The 21,319-nt window shown below is 36.4% G+C and overlaps 1 protein-coding gene across 1 annotated transcript in view; it reads right to left on the bottom strand.

Annotated features, from left to right (window-relative positions):
- Positions 1-1,200: 1,200 nt before the first annotated feature.
- The window catches only part of LOC129728229 (ras-related protein Rab-35), a 73,016-nt gene continuing 52,897 nt past the window's right edge, over positions 1,201-21,319 (bottom strand). The window contains exons 2-5 of the mRNA XM_055686647.1: positions 4,975-5,149; positions 4,789-4,913; positions 1,496-1,677; positions 1,201-1,445 (exon numbers count right to left, since the gene is read on the bottom strand). Of these exons, the coding sequence (XP_055542622.1) occupies positions 1,368-1,445; positions 1,496-1,677; positions 4,789-4,913; positions 4,975-5,149 (560 nt within the window). The 3' untranslated portion in view covers positions 1,201-1,367. The remainder of the gene's footprint in view (positions 1,446-1,495; positions 1,678-4,788; positions 4,914-4,974; positions 5,150-21,319) is intronic.

Genomic DNA, 21,319 nt, shown 5'->3' with positions numbered 1-21,319 from the left:
ATTTTCATTAACGTCAACATACTGAAAATTCCATAGTCATGTCTTATTAAATCTGCAAAATGGCAGACCAGAATTTTTGTTCCTATTGCTAGTGCACCGTCAGATAAGTGTTTTAAGATATTGGATGAAGCTAAGCTGAAATTTGCACAGCTGGTGTCAGTTGTTGAAAATTGGAGCAAAAAAACTGTAAGTTCCTCTCTACAAGTTCTACCATTACATCATGTCATCTATATTTATTCTAGCGACTATTAAATCTTGTGATCATTAAAGAGGACAACGCTGACGACATTCGGCAAGACGAATCATAGGCGAACTTGTTTCCCGAATTTCAAAAGCTATATATTATATATTTACGATATTTGTGAGTAAAGAATAAATAAGATCTAAAGTAAAAAAGTTTTTGTTAACAAAACATGTTAACATACCCTGGTATTATAAATTTCATGGCAGCAATTATGAGCTTTATAACAATCAACTAATGATATTCATATCAATCTCTTCATGGAGTTCATATTGAAAAGCTATGATTTTGATATGTCTGTTCTTATAACATGCATACATACGACCAATAAATTTTATAAGTATGACTTATGAAAATTGTTAGTAGTCGACAATAAAATTTCCCCTCCATTTCATAAGACAAACTTATGACTTCTATAAGGAATCCTTGTGGCGCAAAATCATAAGGGGTTCTTATGGAACTCAAAAGTTATTTTCTCTGCGTGTAGTGCTAACCACGCAATATAACGGTGGGCTGCGGAATATGTGTCAAATAAAAACAGAAGGTCAAATTCCGAAGCGGAAAGTACCTGGGATTTTCTTCTGCATCATAAAAGCAACGTACTTCCAGCACACTGGCAACTACTTTTTTAATCGCTTCGAAAAAATAGCTTGGGATGAGAAAGTCTTTCTTTTTCAAGATATTTTCTTGAATTGTCTCGGGCGTCCTAAATTGTGATGTCATTTTCTGTAGCACATCAAATACTTCTTCCAACATCGTCTGATAATTCGAACGAGAAATCGAAAAAGAGACTTTTAGGTGAAAAAGAGACCATTTTAGAAAAAAAGAGACTTTAGAGACCTATCGTTGAAAAAAGAGACTTTTTAAAGACAAGCTTTAAAATAGAGACCAAGTCTTCAAAAAGAGACCTGCTACCAGCCCTGGCGCTACGCCCATGCGTGTGGAAGAAAAGACTACGATTTTAGTTGAATAATACGCTTATTTTTTAATAAGTAATCAAATTATTTTAAAAACCGTATAAATAGAATGTATAATAAGCTGTTTTTATTATTTCATTATAAAATTTAGGCATTTTCATCCCTACTGCTCCAATGTCATTACACTACATGGATTCATTAGTTTACTATTAACAGCATTTACTTTTTTTCTTTATATTACCTCCTTTACGCAAATTGACGGTGTCATTATTTTGATCTGATTGAACCTATAATAAAAAAGTTAAATGTTGAAATCCAAGTTATGTTATTGAATTACCTGTTTCTGAGTTAGTTTTTTGTGCCTTAATACTTGTTCAGTTATTGCTAAAAACATTTCTTCTACATTTATATTGTCTTTGGCTGATGTTTCGAATAATTGGATGTCCATCTGGTTGGCAAAACGCTCTGCGTCTTCGGTAATTACCACTTTCCGGTTAGGATCATCGTTTTTATTTCCAACTGTAAATTGATGTTATCAACGGTAGTGAAAATCAAATTAAAAGCTATAAATCTGTTTTAATGGTACATAAGTATTGTAGAAGTATTAATAAAACGTGATTCTGCTTTTAATATTTAAATTTATACACTGCCACTGCCTACCTACATATATGTCCCCTATGTGCTTTGTTTTTTTTTCTAATAGAAACTTTTTTTTTTCAAACTACTAAAAAACTCAATCGACTAACTGGTTGTTCAATCACAGCGGTCCTCAACCTTTCTTTGTTCGCGTACCCGCTACGATATTTTCCAAATCAATTGTACCCCCTGGGTTGGAATGTTCTCGCATAGTGAGAGGGAGTAGTGGTAAATTATGTTGTGGTAGTCTAGTTCAGGTTTCAAATTGAACTATGGTTTGTTTGATTGCTACAGTCATGTTTCAAAAGCAAGTTTGAAGAACAAATGGAATATTATAAAAAAAAATGCTTTGGCCGCCATTACCGATTTTTCTTTCGCGTACCCCAGGTTGAGAACCGCTGTTCTATCACATAAGAGCAAAATCATTTCAAATCGCCTGGAAATACGCGAAAATTTAATCGACCATTTTTGATTTGAATGAAACTTTGCACACGTATTTGGCTTAGCAAACTAAGCATTTTTCACAGGTGGAGAGATTTTTTACGCCCATGAGTTACATTCTAAAACGGCGTATGCCTTTTGACATAGGTTTTATTCGAAGCATTGTAGCCCAGAAACCGTTGGTTGTAAAGAAAAGCTGTCTGAGAATGAGTTGTAGGGAATTAAAAATGCACCATAAAAAAAATATACACTGTACAAAAAAAAATTTTTTTGACCAAAAAAATTAAAAATAAACATTAAATTTCAATTTAAAAAAAAAAAAAGAGTTGAATTTTTTTTATTGTTTTTTTTTTTAAAGAAACTTGACGTTAATACGCAACTTTTGAAAAAAAGTCCAGGATGGAGAAATGAAAAATATTTTTTTTATGGTAGATTGATTTTTTTATGAAAATTCTAATTCAAACATTTTTCAAAATATTTGTATTCTGATGACTTTAAAAGATGCAGAGAGTCATTTTGAAACAAAAAGCTCTTGGTAGTAAACATTCTAAAGGCATTGGTTTTCGAGTTATTTCTAATTTAAGCTTGAAAAATTATAATTATTTAGGAAAATACACGTTTTTCTTAATTTGTCCATGGTTCTCCAGCAAAAACCATACGTTCATTGAAATGCTTGATCAAAAATATACAATTCATTCTTTGACAACAAAACGATTGGGCGAACGGTTCTCAAGAAAAGAGTTAAATGTTCTAAGTGATATAAATATATATATATATATAAGAATCAAATAGTTATTTTCGATTTTTTATTATCTCAGGAACATATTTTTTTATGACATAGATACTTTACAGAACTAGTTTCACCTTATATTTTATATAAATCATAAGTAAATGATTCGTCATCTTTTGAAAACAGCTTCGTTTGTATCTTATTTTCTGAAATCGGAACAAAAGAGTAATACTGTTGTGTGGCAGCTATTATTATAGATTTATTGAAAATATTGCTCCATTCTCCAACTAAATGACATTTTTGATGAATTTTTATGATTAGACCAATCATACAATTCTTTTGCGCTTGTAATGGGATGTTCATGTTCTTTAGCTAAACTTGCATTTCCTGCCATTCGTTTTAATATGCCACCAATTGCATCGCATGGGCCTTTAACATGAGAAGTCGCAAAAAAACGCCACTCTGCATCGACGTTATATTTTGTTTTGAACTTGCAAAGACTTGCAAAGTTTTTTCTATTTTTATATTGTGATGCAGCTCCATCAGACATTAATATCGCTTTTTTCAACTCTATTGTTGTTTTCAAAAAAATCATTAATTTGGCAATGAACACCTGAACCGCAACAGTATCATGATGGAGTACTTCCGATATTATGATGAAGCTGATATTCTGTGTTCCAGATTCTGAATAGTAAACAACGAAGGGATGAATGGTGGCTTGACTATCATTCCAATAACAATAACGTTTTCGTTCCACAAAATGCAAACTGTTACTAACACATCTGGAGTAGTGCAATCGTATTTATATACGAAAACAGATATTATAGATAACCCAGTAGTTGTTGGTTGCGTACTTTACAAACAGTTATTATTTTATTAGTAAACAAGTAAGTAGTGTTGCACGACAAACATATTTATTATAAAACATTCGGCAAGGGGGAACGTGTAGGTAGGCTAAGGTTTAGCGCTTGAGTTATTTATCCAATCGTTAGTGTTGTCAAAGAATGAATTGTATATTTTTGATCAAGCATTCCAATGAACGTATGGTTTTTGCTAGAGAACCATGGACAAATGAAGAAAAACGTGTATTTTCCGAAATATTAATAATTTTTCGAGCTTAAATTAAAAATAACTCGAAAACCGATGCCTTAGAATGTTTACTACCAAGAGCTTTTTGATTCAAAATGACTCTCTGCATCTTTTAAAATCATCAGAATACAAATATTTTTAAAAATGTTTGAATTAGAATTTTCATAATAAAATTAATCTACCACAAAAAAAATATTTTTTATTTCTCCATCCTGGACTTTTTTTTAGAAGTTGCGTATTAACGTCAAGTTTCTTTAAAAAAAAATTCAACTCTTTTTTTTAAATTGAAATTTAATGTTTATTTTTAATTTTTTTTGTACAGTGTATATTTTTTTTATGGTGCATTTTTAATTCCCTACAACTCATTCTCAGACAGTTTTTCTATACAACCAACGGTTTCTGGGCTACAATGCTTCGAATAAAACCTATGCCAAAAAGCATACGCCCTTTTAGAATGCAACAAATGGGTGTAAAAAATCTCTCCATTTGTGAAAAATGCTCAGTTTGCTAAGCCAAATACGTGTGCAAAGTTTCATTCAGATCAAAAATGGTCGATATTCGACCATAGGTCATTTGGCGCGATCTGTAAGCTGTAGCGATACAGTAGTGTATTAATAGAAAACTGCTTAATTTAATTTTAAGATGCTTTAATTATAATTAACGAAAAAATAATATATCAAAATATATTTTTTTACTAAAGCAATTGTTGTCTCTATTTTTATATTATATTTTACCTAAGACTTTGTTTACAACGTCACAGTTCGATTCTATCTCTTGAAGCCATCGCTTGACGTTAGCAAAAGATTCTCCATTGGTGACATCATACACGACTATAACGCCGTGTGTTCCGCGATAATATCTAAAACAAGAAATTGAGAAGGCTTTATTTTGTCAACATTAGATAGAATTAAATATCATACGTGTTCGTTATAGTTCGAAATCGCTCCTGACCAGCTGTATCCCATATTTGAAGTTTTACCCGCTCCCCGTTAATTGATACAGTTCGTATTTTAAAATCAACGCCAATTGTTGTGATATAACTACCAGAAAAGGTATTGTCGGAGAAACGTATTAGTAATGAGGATTTTCCAACACCTGCGAAGAAATGCAGCTATAAAAAACATTCAATACACGAGAAAAATTTATGAATCTCTAGGGCAGGGCGAAACAAGAGAAACCAAATATCACCCAAAGTTCTGTCAAAGTGGCAGCTCTCTCTCTGATTGGTCAATTTTAGACAGCGCACTGTCGAATTGTATTATCAGTAAGCACGGTTGGTTGTAATGCAAAAACTATTGATATCTTTCGTCCACACTCTTTGTTTATACTTACGAAGTGGATGAACTTGCGATTTAAAAATTCTAGAAGATTTTCTCTATCTCACGTAAAATTTTGTGTAAATAGAAGTTTTCTGGCATTGGGTGTGGGCCTCATCATCTTCTTCTTCTTCTTAGGGTGGGTTGTCTAGCTGGTCGCCGTAAGCGAATTACTTCTACACTAGGCCCAGGTTATAATGTCAAAACCTCCAGGAGCAATTCATGACGAACCGGTCACTGGCGACCAATAGAGCACATGTGAGCGAATTTACTCTGGACTAAAGGTTTCAACGGCAGTTATGTGTTGTAAATGGGGAACGTACCTTTTGTACCGGTTCATATCACCTTACTCACCACAGAGTTGACTATACCTTTGTTGTTCCAAGGCCTCATTGCATCGAAACTAATACCGGCAGTCTTACTTGTGGTCGTTGCGTCTGTTGCTCTCATTCATGCAGTCTCCCATTCTGTCCTGGGTCGCGCCTTTCGACATGTCCCATGCAAATCCGTCCGCGTTATTGCTTTGCTTGCCATGGTTCTTTTAGTCGTTCTCGTTGATCTATACCAATTTTGTCTCGCAACCGCAAAAAAAAGAAAAAAAAAAGAATGGGAGTGGTTAATGACAAAGCCGAAAAGTACTGTCACATACATCCACATTCAGACCGCGAACATATACCACCACCCAATAAAATTCATTCTACCAAAAACGTATAACTGATAGCGAATTTATCCACTCCACTGGGTCAGTGCCAACACCTGGAATAATGAAACGATACTGCGACTCACGACGTAATCTAAAGAAATGCTAGGCAGTTGTCTACATTCAAAGCTCATGTATTGGTGCGCCAAAACTGGCTCAACATTCGCTGCGCAACTATCCATTTTGCGGTGCCAACTGCACAATAATGGGTCGAATCAAAGCGAAATAGAATCGTTCTGACAGCAGTTATAGCGAATTTTTATTCCACAGGGTCAGTGCAAGTCTACCCAAGAATAAAGAAATGGCATCACGATTTAGAACTCAAGTAAGAAAAAGATGCCAGATAATTGTTTATGAACTAATCACGTGCGACGGTGGATTGAAACTGACAGATTTACGGTGCGCTTTGGGCAACACACCGGGTCAATACTGGGTCAAAATCAAGCGAAAGTGGGTGAGCTGGGTGGAATAAAGAAATTGCCATTAGATCGCAACTGGGATTGACACTGGGAACAAATAAATTCGCGCAGTTAAAACAGCTGAATAAGAGAAAAAATTAATAGTTATAATAAAACATGTATATATAGAAAAATAATAATAATGAGAGTAATAGTAGTAGTTGTTGTCAGAGAAGTGGGAAGGGTTAGTAATGCTACATTATATGAGTGCAATGGATGGACGTTAGTCACGAGATTTTGTTAGTGGTTTTAGGGTTAGTATAAACCTCGATTAAGCCCTACAAACCCCACCAGTATTTAGTTTTGTTAGGTCATGCGAAACTGAAACTGGCGGTGTGATAAGTCAAGCGTAATAAAAAAAAAACAAGCGAATTGCAATTATTGTGTTGATCTCAATAAATTGTTACTATTATGTTATTATAATAATGTTATTTATATTGTAATTTTTCTAATTAAGCTTTGTGTTTGGAAATACGCTTGACGAATCACCGTCAAGTCCTCCACCCATGTGTAGGGGGTATTGGGTGTGGGCTAGGGTGTCCCAAAAAAAATCGATGTTGAAAAAGTCAAGGTGCTCAGCCCTGAAATGAAAGATAATGTTATTTATAGCATTTTTGTAGAACATTTCGACTTTCTCAAAAATTGTTTTCAGGTTGCCAAACGTGATTTATGAAAAAATGACTTTTTTAAGCTACAAACCCACTCTTTTGCACTTTTTTCAATTCTGTTCGATTCCTAAATTTTTCCACATATTTTTTTATTTTTGTGGGGTTGTTTTTGAATATTTTGCATGGTTCAGTTCAGCATTGCATTCAGTTTTGTGATTCCCAGAGCCCATATTTGCCATAAAATATTCGCAGATGTTGAAAGGAACAACGAACATTTTATTGGAAAAAAAGAATAAATTTACAGGCAAATTGAGCTCATGCTCAAGAAGTCAAAATTTTGCATGTATTCTATGTGTATTATATATATATATATATATATATATATATATATATATATATATATATATATATATATATATATATATATATATATATATATATATATATATATATATATATATATATATATATATATATATATATATATATATATATATATATATATATATATATATATATATATATATAAAGAGTATTTTAATGAGTGTAAATGCGTAAAAAAAACGCGTAAATTCTGGAATCCGCGTAAAAAAGAACCGCGTCAATCCCGGACTCCGCGTAAAAAAACCGCGTAAATTCCGGAATCCGCGTTAAAAAAAACCGCGTAAATTCCGGAATCCGCGTAAAAAACCGCATAAATTCCGGAATCCGCGTAAAAAACCGCGTAAATTCCGGAATTCGCGTAAAAAACAGCGTTAATTCTGCATTCCGAGTGAAGGAAAACCGAAATCCGCGCAAAAAAAACCCGCGGGAATTCCGAAATCCGCGTAAAAAAAACGCGTAAATTCCGGAATCCGCGTAAATTCCGGAATCCGCGTAAAAAGAGCCCCGTAAATTCCGGAATCCGCGTGAAAAGAAACCCACGTAAAAAAACCGCGTAAAAAGCGACCTTAGTGTGTTAAAAAAATATCGATAATCGATCGATATCGATATTGGCACGCAATACGGCGTAAAAAGCGACCTTAGTGTGTTAATAAAATATCGATAATCGATCGATATCGATATTTATTTATTTATTTATTTATTTATTTCGTCAATCATATATGTAGACTGGTTACATTAATTTCTAAACTATACACGAACATAAAACAAATTAATTTTGTGTCCTCAGCCTCAAGGACTTAAAATACTGTGTCAGTTTATACCGGGACATCGTAAAGTCAACGGCTTCGCAGTGTTGATTATAAGAATTCATCATAATATTTATAGGTCCATTTTTTGCGTATTCCGTACGATGATGGTTAAGAGCAAATACACTACGGTGTCGAAGTTGTCAAATGGGTGCATAAAAGTTCAATTTAGGAAGTAGTACTGCTGAGTCAACGTTCTGCGAAACGATATCGTTTACAAATGAAGTCATCGCGTACTCTCGCCGTTCTTTTAATGTTTGAATGTCAATCAACATGCAGCGTGCTTTATATGACGGAAGACGATGTGCGGTCCAACCTAGCTTACGAAGAGCATATAGTAGAAATTGCTTTTGTACTGATTCTATTCTTTCTTCATGTACGCCAGGACGAGGAGACCACACAATGCTACAGTATTCCAGTATTGACCTCACATAGGCAATATACAAAGTTTTGATAGTGTACGGATCTTGAAAATTGTAGCAAAGCGTTTGATAAACCCTAACATGTTGTTTGCCTTGTGTATGATAGTGTTATAGTGGTCGATGAAATTAAGTTTAGAATCTAAGATTATTCCTAAATCCCTAACTTTATCACATTCTGATCTCCTAATGCAATTACAATTTTGGGCGTTGTTACTTTTCTGCTAAAAGATATTACATTGCATTTTTTTACGTTTACTTCAAGTAGGCTTTTCTTACACCAGATGTAAAATGTGTGGATTTCATTCTGAAATACATTGATGTCTTCTTGATTTTTTATTTCCAAAAACAGCTTCATGTCGTCGGCATATATTAGAACTTTAATATTTTTGAGGATAAAGGAAATGTCGTTTACGTACAAAATAAAAAGAAGTGGTCCTAAGTGGGAGCCTTGGGGAACACCTGAAGTAACTTGAATGGGATTTGACTTTTTTCCATTAAATTTTATTATTTGTTGCCTGTTTGTTAAATATGATTCAAGCCACTTCAGGAGACCAGACTCAATTCCACTTTTTTGCAGTTTAAAAAGTAGCATTGGTATATCAATACGATCAAATGCTTTGCTAAAGTCTGTATAGAGAGCTTCAACATGGTTCCCATTATCCATTGCATTCAATGAGTAATCTACGAATTCAAGTAAATTTGTGGATGTAGAGCGGCCTTTGAAGAAGCCGTGTTGTTTGTCAGTTATTCGATTTTTGACTTGAGCAAATATCTTTTCATTGACAATTGCCTCAAAGAGTTTAGGAACACAAGAGATAATAGCGATTCCACGATAATTACGTATGTCAGATTTACGCCCAGATTTGAAAATAGGCACTAAAAATGAGCTTTTTACATATATTTGGGAATACTCCAGTTTCCAACGACATATTGAACAGCCAGAACAAAGGAGATGTAAGTTCTTTCGAAAGATTTTTCATGAGTGCTGGAGGTATTCCGTCAGGTCCAAGTCCTTTGGAAGGGTCTAAATTTCTCAGACCCTGCAAAACATCCTGTACCTGAAGTTGGTTGACACCAACGTTTTTTGGATATGCTTAATAAGATGCAAAATAATCGCGGTCGCGATTTTCTTCGGAAAATGTGGTATAGATTTCCTGGAAAAATTTTGCAAAGAGATTGCAATTTTTCTCCGAGTTATCACCAACATGTTCATCGAGTTGCATTATTGATGGAAAATTGTCTGTTTTAGTTTTGTTTTGACGTAATTGAAGAAGTTCTTCGGACATGACTTAATTTCTAGTTCAGTTTTTGCATTGAATTCTTCAAATGCATCACTGATTGCAAAGTTCAGATGATCACATATTTCCAAGTAATTTGCTAGATTTTCACTGCTATTGTGTTTTTTGAAAATTTTGTGGGCTTTTTGTTTGCGATTTTTAAATTTTTTTATTTGTTTGTTGAACCAGACTGGATGTTTAGTGTTAGCGTGGCGTCGTTTTTTCTTCAATGGAATCTCTTGAGAGATGATGTTGTACAGAATTTGGTAAAAGACGCTAACAGATGATTCGACATTTCCTTCATCTCTAAAAATTTGTTGCCAATTGACACAGTTTAATTTGTTTTTAATATTTGCATAGTTCGCGAGTTTGAAATCAAGGACTTCCTCATACTCACAGTTGTTGGGTCTTTGATATTCATGTAAAAATAAAGAATATTCAATTGCTGTGTGAAACTTTTCGTTTTTCCACAGTGGATTAAATGATTCGGTCACACAGAAGTCTTCATGGATATTCGTTAAGAGTAGGTCCAAAAAGCAATTTTCACGGTTTCTTACATGGTTAACCTGGTTCAAACCTAGTTTAGCAATTTCGTCAAACATGAAGTGCAAAGTGATGTTATCTCCAACGACTGGGAGTAGGATGCTTTCGTTTTCAGGGTTCGAGATGAAGTCAGCGGTGTTTTGATTGAAGTCCCCATAGATGTGAACTTTCACTTCTGGAGGTAGTTCAGATAAAATTTTTCTGCGCAATTAAAAAACTTTTCATACGTAATTTTATTAGCGTTATGTGGAGGAAAGTACACAGAGGCGAATACGTGTGTTTCACCTGCTACGTGCGATTTTATCCAAATGTGCTCGAATTCTTCGAATTTAGGTGCAGCAATAGTTTCTGAATTAAAATTCACAGAGACCGCTATGAGGACTTCTCCGCCTGACTTCTTTTCGGATTCTTGAAGATTTCTGTCATTCCTGAATACATTAAACATATTTCCCAAAACTTCTTCACTTTTGACACTTTCATCCCAGTTTGTTTCAGTCGCCAATATGACTGAAAAGGATAACCTAAAAGATTGTTGTAAATTTGTTTCATTTTGGCTGGGCCTTTCATGCGATTGAAATTTTGACAGTAAACCAAAATTTCAGTCGCATTTTGTGTTGGTGAAGAAATTTTTGGGGATATGGTGGTTGACGATGTTTGAGGGTTGGTGAGTGTTACCTGTAAGTCTTCTTCTTTCTCATCGAAAGGGGTCGTTATTTCCGAAAACTCGGTTTGTAAAATTTGTCGGTGCTTTCCCTTAGTTGTTGTAGGCGGTGTGTTCGTTCACTGGATAACGATGTCCGATGAGACTGCAGGTCTGCTAAAGCGTCATCGCGTGATATTCCCAATTCTTCATGTACGTCCAGGAAAATTTCACGTAGCAGGTTTGAACTTTTGCTGTGGCTAGTAATTCTTTGTCTGATGCGTTGATGCGTTGATAGTTTTGCGTACCGCTGTGCTGGTTGTTTTGTTTACTGGTATGAGTGATTTGTTGTTTTCTTTTTTACGGTTTCTTTTGGCTTTTTCGGCACCTTTTTCTTGTAGTCTTCGAGACCGTTGCTTGGCATCATAAGTGGACCAGTCCTGCTTCCATTGCCATTTATTACCCAGAAATCTCCATCCTGGAGATGTATGGTCCGCTTTCGGATAGAAATATTTTTCAGCTAGTTCTTCCTGAAGATTTTTTTTAAGGTTTTGCACTGCATGTGTTGGTCACCTGAAGATTGGAGACAGTCCCTGAGACAAATTTCACCTCCTCGAGTATTTCAGTAAGTTTTGAGTCGTTATATGTATGAGGTTTCAATGACTCAGCCTCTGTGATTGATCTAATAAAATTGCTAGTCAGGCTTGAGAGCAGTTCGTCAAAATATTTATGTATTTTTTGTGCAGAAAAGCAACAACGCCCAAAATTGTAATTGCATTAGGAGATCAGAATGTGAAGAAATGTGATAAAGTTAGGGATTTAGGAATAATCTTAGATTCTAAACTTAATTTCATCGACCACTATAACACTATCATACACAAGGCAAACAACATGTTAGGGTTTATCAAACGCTTTTTTTTTTTCTTCACATAACTATCAAACGCTTTGCTACAATTTTCAAGATCCGTACACTATCAAAACTTTGTATATTGCCTATGTGAGGTCAATACTGGAATACTGTAGCATTGTGTGGTCTCCTCGTCCTGGCGTACATGAAGAAAGAATAGAATCAGTACAAAAGCAATTTCTACTATATGCTCTTCGTAAGCTAGGTTGGACCGCACATCGTCTTCCGTCATATGAAGCACGCTGCATGTTGATTGACATTCAAACATTAAAAGAACGGCGAGAGTACGCGATGACTTCATTTGTAAACGATATCGTTTCGCAGAACGTTGACTCAGCAGTACTACTTCCTAAATTGAACTTTTATGCACCCATTTGACAACTTCGACACCGTAGTGTATTTGCTCTTAACCATCATCGTACGGAATACGCAAAAAATGGACCTATAAATATTATGATGAATTCTTATAATCAACACTGCAAAGCCGTTGACTTTACGATGTCCCGGTATAAACTGACACAGTATTTTAAGTCCTTGAGGCTGAGGGGACAAAATTAATTTGTTTTATGTTCGTGTATAGTTTAGAAATTAATGTAACCCGTCTACATATATGATTGACGAAATAAATAAATAAATAAATAAATAAATATCGATATCGATCGATTATCGATATTTTTTTTTAACACACTAAGGTCGCTTTTTACGCCGTTTATTGCGTGCCAATATCGATATCGATCGATTATCGATATTTTTTTAACACACTAAGGTCGCTTTTTACGCGGGTTTCTTTTCACGCGGATTCCGGAATTTACGGGGTTCTTTTTACGCGGATTCCGGAATTTACGCGTTTTTTTTACGCGGATTCTGGAATTCCCGCGGGTTTTTTTTGCGCGGATTTCGGTTTTCCTTCACTCGGAATGCAGAATTAACGCTGTTTTTTTCGCGGATTCCGGAATTTACGCGGTTTTTTACGCGGATTCCGGAATTTATGCGGTTTTTTTACGCGAATTCCGGAATTTACGCGGTTTTTTTTTAACGCGGATTCCGGAATTTACGCGGTTTTTTTACGCGGAGTCCGGGATTGACGCGGTTCTTTTTTACGCGGATTCCAGAATTTACGCGTTTTTTTTACGCATTTACACTCATTAAAATACTCTTTTTTAAATATATATATATATATATATATATATATATATATATATATATATATATATATATATATATATATATATATATATATATATATATATATATATATATATATATATATATATATATATATATATATATATATATATATATATATATATCTTTATATATATATATATATATATATATATATATATATATATATATATATATATATATATATATTATATATATATATATATATATATATATACTGCCGGTACCCGCATAACTGTCCACATAATGATTTTTGTCACTTTTAAGTTATCATCGGGAATCGACTTAACTGTTATCATATTTTCCGAAAAAATCTGAAATTGATACTTTTGTATGGAAAACATGGAAAAAATACCAAGTTGTGTTGGTCCCATATGAAAGTACCCGCATTACAGTCCCACTGCATAGTGGTACAAACGCGAACAGATAATTTTGCTCCAGATTAGTGCATATCGGATAACTTTAGGCATATAGAAGTATATCATTCAATTAACTATACTAATGCTGCTTTTCTGTCTACGTTGTTAGTGATACTGCTGGTTGCTGGTTGAATTTATATGTGATGGGACAAAATATGCGAGTACTTTTGAAATGTACCCGCATATTTTGTCCCATATTGTTTTTTTTTTTCTCGAATTATGTAACGTAAAACCAATTCCATCCATGGTTTTTTGTTCTCAACGTAAACTTATGGTGCCGTGAAAACTGTTCTGGTCATTGGTTTTGGGTGAAATTGCTTAAAATAGCTGGAAATCAGAAAATTCACGGGGTAATATTAAATCGCCGTTCTCTCAACATGTTGTTTTCATTATGGGACAGTTATTCGGGTACCGGCAGCTCAACCTAGATCTGGCCAACGTTGGAACCAAGTGTACATTCAGCAGAAATGGTGCGGAGTCGATCATTGACGTGACGTTCTCCAGCCCAGGACTGATCGTGAACTGGAGGGTAGACGATGGCTACACCTATAGTGACCACCAGTCGGTCTGCTATAGCGTAGTCCAGAACGTGAGGCGGCAGGCGACGGGTAGAGCCAATACTCCGACCGTCCGCGGGTGGAAGACATCGCATTTCGATGCCGAGGTATTTGCAGAAGCAATGAGAAGAGAGCGCGAGGGGGGCAGTTGGCTCCGCCCGAGTGCTGACCAATTAGTTGCCACATTATCGCGGGCGTGCGACGCCACCATGCCTAGGACCCGCCAACCTAGGAATGGTAAGTCACCGGTATACTGGTGGACCGACGCGATAGCGGACCTCCGTAGCGCGTGCCTCCGTGCAAGACGGATGTTGCAACGTGCACGTACCGATGCACAGAGGGTAGAGCGCCGTGTAGTATTCGGATCTGCAAGATCGGCGCTTAAAAGTGCGATAAAGGCGAGCAAAAGGGCCTGCTTCGATAGGCTATGCGCGAGTGCCAATACGAATCCGTGGGGCAACGCCTACAGAGTCGTAATGGCGAAGACCAAAGGCGTGTTGGCGCCTGCAGAGCGATCACCAGCGATGCTGGAGCGCATCATCGAGGGACTCTTTCCACGACACGAGCCAAATCCTTGGCCTCCGGTTGCTGAGTCTCACGTCCGACGTTCCAGTATCTCAGACACAGACCAGGGATGGTCGGCCAACCTGCCGGGCATCCAATCCGTGAGAGACGGCAGCCGTGCAGAGGTTGTGGAGGAGGTAAGGGTTACGAATGAGGAACTCATCGTGATCGCCAACTCCCTAAAGGTGAGCAAGGCACCGGGACCGGATGGAATCCCGAACTTGGCCATCAGGACGGCCATGAAAGTGGCCCCTGATCTATTTCGAGCAGTCATGCAGAAGTGCCTGAATACGCAAAAAATGGACCTATAAATATTATGATGAATTCTTATAATCAACACTGCGAAGCCGTTGACTTTACGATGTCCCGGTATAAACTGACACAGTATTTTAAGTCCTTGAGGCTGAGGAGACAAAATTAATTTGTTTTATGTTCGTGTATAGTTTAGAAATTAATGTAACCAGTCTACATATATGATTGACGAAATAAATAAATAAATAAATAAATAAATATCGATATCGATCGATTATCGATATTTTTTTTTAACACACTAAGGTCGCTTTTTACGCCGTTTATTGCGTGCCAATATCGATATCGATCGATTATCGATATTTTTTTAACACACTAAGGTCGCTTTTTACGCGGGTTTCTTTTCACGCGGATTCCGGAATTTACGGGGTTCTTTTTACTCGGATTCCGGAATTTACGCGTTTTTTTTACGCGGATTCTGGAATTCCCGCGGGTTTTTTTTGCGCGGATTTCGGTTTTCCTTCACTCGGAATGCAGAATTAACGCTGTTTTTTTCGCGGATTCCGGAATTTACGCGGTTTTTTACGCGGATTCCGGAATTTATGCGGTTTTTTTTACGCGAATTCCGGAATTTACGCGGTTTTTTTTTAACGCGAATTCCGGAATTTACGCGGTTTTTTTACGCGGAGTCCGGGATTGACGCGGTTCTTTTTTACGCGGATTCCAGAATTTACGCGTTTTTTTTACGCATTTACACTCATTAAAATACTCTTTTTTAAATATATATATATATATATATATATATATATATATATATATATATATATATATATATATATATATATATATATATATATATATATATATATATATATATATATATATATATATATATATATATATATATATATATATATATATATATATATATATATATATATATATATATATATATATATATATATATATATATATATATATATATATATATATATATATATATATATATATATATATATATATATATATATATATATATATATATATATATATATATATATATATATATATATATACACTGCCGGTACCCGCATAACTGTCCCATAATGATTTTTGTCACTTTTAAGTTATCATCGGGAATCGACTTAACTGTTATCATATTTGACCAACCTCAGGGAGTGTGGGGTTGGTTTGAAACAGTGACCGGACCCACTAAAACCCCTCCAGTCTCCAGCCCATAATACTCCCCGGGACCACCGCTAGGTATTGCTTCGGGGAGCGGCTTTTGTGCTCTGTGCACCCTCTTGGTTCTATAGATCTCTTTGCTAACTTAGCTAACTAACCTGGAGACTGGCCGTTAGCTAACACTGGCGTGTCGGTGGTCAACCTGTCGCCTGTTTTGCAATTCTAAAACTATTTGAGAGGCGGCTGTACAAACCGCCCTCCAAATGTTTGGGTCTTTACACATCCTCCGAACTAGGTTGTCCGGAGTGGTGTCTGGCCCGCTCACTACCATCATGTCGCTCCGCGCATGCACAAAACGAGGGCACACGAAGAAGACATGCTCAGCAGTTTCTTCCGCATCCGCACACTCGGGACACATGGGGGACCCCGCATGCCCGAATCTGTGTAGATACTGCCTGAAGCAACCATGACCTGACAGAATCTGTGTCAAGTGGAAGTTAACTTCTCCATGGCGCCTCCCGACCCATCCGGATACGTCCGGAATAAGTCGATGCGTCCATCTACCCTTTGCGGAATTGGACCATTCCTGCTGCCATCTGATCATCGAGAATGACCTTCTGGTGCCTCGTATACCCCTTGTGTCACGTTGATCGAAGCATTCTACGTCCTCCTTAATGGCTATGCTGATAGGCATCATGCCGGACAGGACGCAGATTGCGTCGTATGACACTGTACGGTACGCGCTCACAACCCTCAGGCACATGAGCCTGTAGGTACTTTCCAGTTTTCGACGATGACTGTTGGTACCTAACGCTTTGGACCACGCTGGCCCACCATACCTAAGTATGGACGAAACCACGCTGGCAAGAAGTTTACGCTTGCTGCCATATACCGCTGAGCTATTGGACATCATTCGAGATAGTCCTGCAGCGGCCGTTGAAGCCCTCTTACAGGCATAGTTGACGTGACTCTTAAATGTGAGCTTATCGTCAACCATAACCCCCAAGAGCTTCAAGGAACGCCTTGAGGTAATGGTGCAGTCACCGACTCTGACCACCACCTGTTGCTCTAATTTGCGGTTGTTCACAACCGTAACCTCCGTTTTATGGTGCGCTAACTCCAGTTTCCTAGAGTGCATCCAGTCTTCGACCTTGCGTATGCAGTGCGCGGCCGTCAACTCGACCTCTTCGATCGACTCGCCGTAGACCTCTAGCGTGATGTCGTCTGCGAAACCGACGATCACAACCCCTACAGGGAACTTTAGTTTCAACACCCCGTCATACATGACATTCCACAACACCGGGCCCAGGATGGAACCTTGCGGTACCCCTGCGGTGATTGGGACGCACTTCTGACCCTCCTCCGTGTTGTAAACTAGTACCCGATTCTGGAAATAATTTTCCAAAATCTTGTACAGCGACACCGGTACGTGGATGCTCCTAAGCGCGAGCGCTATGGAGTCCCAACTGGCGCTATTGAATGCATTCTTCACGTCAAGCGTGACGATTGCGCAATAGCGAATGCCCCAACTCTTACGCTGGAGTGCTACCTCTGCCGTCTTGGTGACAGAGAGAATAGCATCCAGCGTGGATCTACCTTTCCGGAAGCCGAACTGGTTACTTGCCAGACCGTTTACACCCTCTGTGTACTTCACCAGTCTGTTGAGGATAATCCTCTCAAGCACCTTGCCCGTAGTGTCCAGCAGACAGATAGGTCTGTATGCCGATGGGTCCCCTGGCGGTTTCCCAGCCTTCGGCAACAGCACCAATCTCTGTCGCTTCCACCTGTCCGGAAAGAGGCAGTCATCCAGGCACTCTTCGCAAAAAATGACTCATTTTAATCAGAACTGTTTTGTTTCGGGCTTACATTTTGTTAAAATTATGGACTGAAAAATTTCCTCTAACAGCAGCGCAATTTAAAATTACGCAATCAATCTATCTCAAAATTAAGAAAATAGAGCAAAATTTTCTTCCATTACATCAGTGAAATTTAAATTTCAATTATTTCTGATTCCGCTATCTTTTGGTATCTAATTCCTTCAATAATTTTTTAACTGCTACACAACAGAAAATAAACAGAAATTTTTTTCATGGTCTGGTAAAGTCTATTTGTTTGGTTTTATCTCAACCATGTCATGCAGCCTTTAATTTGACCGTGTTTCGTGCGAGAAGATAGCATACTGAGAATGCTGTTAATAATTGCCAAAGTAGTTTATCAATCTACAATATTTACGTTTTAAAAATATTTTCGAAAATCAATCGGAGCTTCAGTGAATAAAAAACTGGATGAAACTGGCAAATATCTGAAAATCTGGAAGATTTTGGGAATAAACTGTTTGACTGGATCACTTGAAAAAAACTGGAGGAATCCAGTTTAAACTGATACATTGACAACCCTGTGTGCATTCATCGCAGTCACAATCAAATTTCGATTCCTTCTCAAGCACTGGTCCAGATATAGAGGACCTCCCCCTACTTATTCAATTTCTGTCATTTTGTGACATGAAATGAAAATAAAATTTGTAACGGCCTAAGTGAGGTTTTGAAAAACCATAAGAATTTGACATCGAGTCTTGAGCTTACGGATTTCACACAGACTTAAGCCCTAAACACAATGGATACGTTGCGGCTGCGTTTGCGGAAATATGACCGTTAGCCCATACATTTTCTGTCAAATTAACGTCAACGCAAATCAAACGTATCCATTGTGTTTGGGCTGTTAGTTTAAAGGTCAAGGAGTTACCTGAACATAATCATAACAGTAAATGTCGTAATATTTATCAGTTTTCATGTCGTTTAATTCAGTTACGAATTGACGATTATGCATGCCCGTGCGATTCATCAAGTAACATATTTCGATAATTTCTGAAAATTATTTTCTGTCTCTTACTAAATATAAAATATCAAATGAATCACGATATGATTTAATATTAGAATCTGAGGATAAAATGGTTTGTCTGGTTCAACGTTTTGAATAGGAGCAATATTGCGCCCAGTACAACAGCTACAAATTGAAAGTTAGCGACAAGATCATTCATATACCTTATGAAAGCTTACTTACCAGAAAAACGTACAGTGAAAATCAAAAAAACAGGATGGAAATCATATTTTTATCATGTTTTCGAAAATTTAGAAAAAATCAATGAAATTATCATTTAATGAAAAATGCACCTAAGTTATTGAAACTGCTCGCATACGGAAGCATTTAATTGGTATCTAATCGTATCAAAAGGATTCTGATTGTTTTCAGAGGAAAATGTTTGTAAAAATTAAAGCTATTTATATAATATCATATTTTTGAAAAATTTATACAAAATCAATAAATTTTTCATGAAAATCAGTTTTTTTCAAGAGCATTTAATGAGCATTGAATTATTATGACCATTCTACAACAGTTTATTGCTTGAAAATGCTGTTTCTGGCGAATGTTCTACTAACTTTTTTCTTAAGCTAGCAGAACAATATTTTTGAAAAAAATATATTTGATGAAAAATGCACCTAAGTTATTGAAACTGCTCGTATATAGGAGCATTTAATTGGTATCTAATCGTATCAAAAGGATTCTGATTGTTTTCAGAGAAAAATGTTTGTAAAAATTAAAGCTATTCATATATTATCATAGTTTTGAAAAAATCATACAAAATCAATAAAATTATCATGGAAATCAGGTTTTTTCAAGAGCATTTAATGAGCATTGAATTATTATGACCATTCTTCAACAGTTAATTGCTTGAAAATGCTGTTTCTGGCCAATGTTCTGCTAACTCTTTTCTTAAGCTAGCAGAACAATATTTTTGAAAAAAATATATTTGATGAAAAATGCACCTAAGTTATTGAAACTGCTCGCATATGGAAGCATTTAATTGGTATCTGATCCTATCAAAAGGATTCTGATTGTTTTCAGAGGAAAATGTTTGGAAAAATTGAAGCTATTTATGTATTATCATATTATTATAATATTATTGAAAAATTTATACAAAATCAATAAAATTATCATGAAAATCAGGTTTTTTCAAGAGCATTAAATGAGCATTAAATGTTTTTGACCGTTATAGAACTGTTTTGTGGCTAAAAATGCTATTTCCGTATATTGTCTGCTAGCTATTTTCTTAAGCTAGCAAACAAATGCATTTTTCAAAGAAATGATGGAGCATTAAATTCAGCGATACGGCATTAAATGAGCATCGAATGAGCACTAAATTTTCATGCTATTAACTCTTTGTTCTGCTGACTTTGTACTTCCAGCTTAAGGGACATGATTGTGGGATACAGTTTATATACACGATGTAATGTTGAACGTGATGTACGAATCCTCCCTAAATAACGCATTGCAATGAATAAATCAACACACAATGAATAAATCAACATACGGAGTATCTGTTTCCTCAGTGCACACAATATATATGATCATGTCACAGTAGCAAAGGCCCTCTTTCGTTGCGTAACCACCGTATCGGCAAGTTGTGTGTATTGGGCGACAGGCTATGGCACTGAAGTATTTCACAATGGCGATCCTGCCGGGAGCCGCATTTTTATTGATGCGGCATATTTTTAGATCACTGGAATAAAGCTGCTGTTGCTTAGACTGTCGCCCATCGTACACAATATATGTGCCAGTCGAGTAGTGAACATGTTTTTTTTTCTTTAGTGGAAATTTTCGAACATCAGGAAAAATCAGTGCTAAAAAAGGGAAGAAAGTGCAATCTTGTGCTACCGTGTTGAGCGGAATTAATTGGAAATTGGCTTGAGGGGAAGAAAGTGAAATCCTGTGCTACCGTGTTGAGTGGAATTAATTGGAAATCAGCCAGGTGAGTGCATCGACACATTTAGTCACATCATGTCGCCACGTGATCACCCCTTTTGTGCCACAAAACGCACACACCACACCTGCAGAATATGTGACGCTTTTTCTTTCTCCTCACAAATAGCGGATTGAATCAATACCATCAAACGAATGACTCAGAGCGGGATAAATTGGATGTCTCAAGGCTACTGATTTGTTTAGCTGGTGTACGCCTGGAATAAATGTCACGGAACCATCCAGCT

The sequence above is a fragment of the Wyeomyia smithii genome, chromosome 3 (assembly GCF_029784165.1).
Source record: "Wyeomyia smithii strain HCP4-BCI-WySm-NY-G18 chromosome 3, ASM2978416v1, whole genome shotgun sequence".
Classification (NCBI taxonomy): Eukaryota; Metazoa; Arthropoda; class Insecta; order Diptera; family Culicidae; genus Wyeomyia; species Wyeomyia smithii.
The sequence above is the reverse complement of the archived record's forward strand: the minus strand, read 5'-3'. Positions and strand labels throughout refer to the sequence as shown.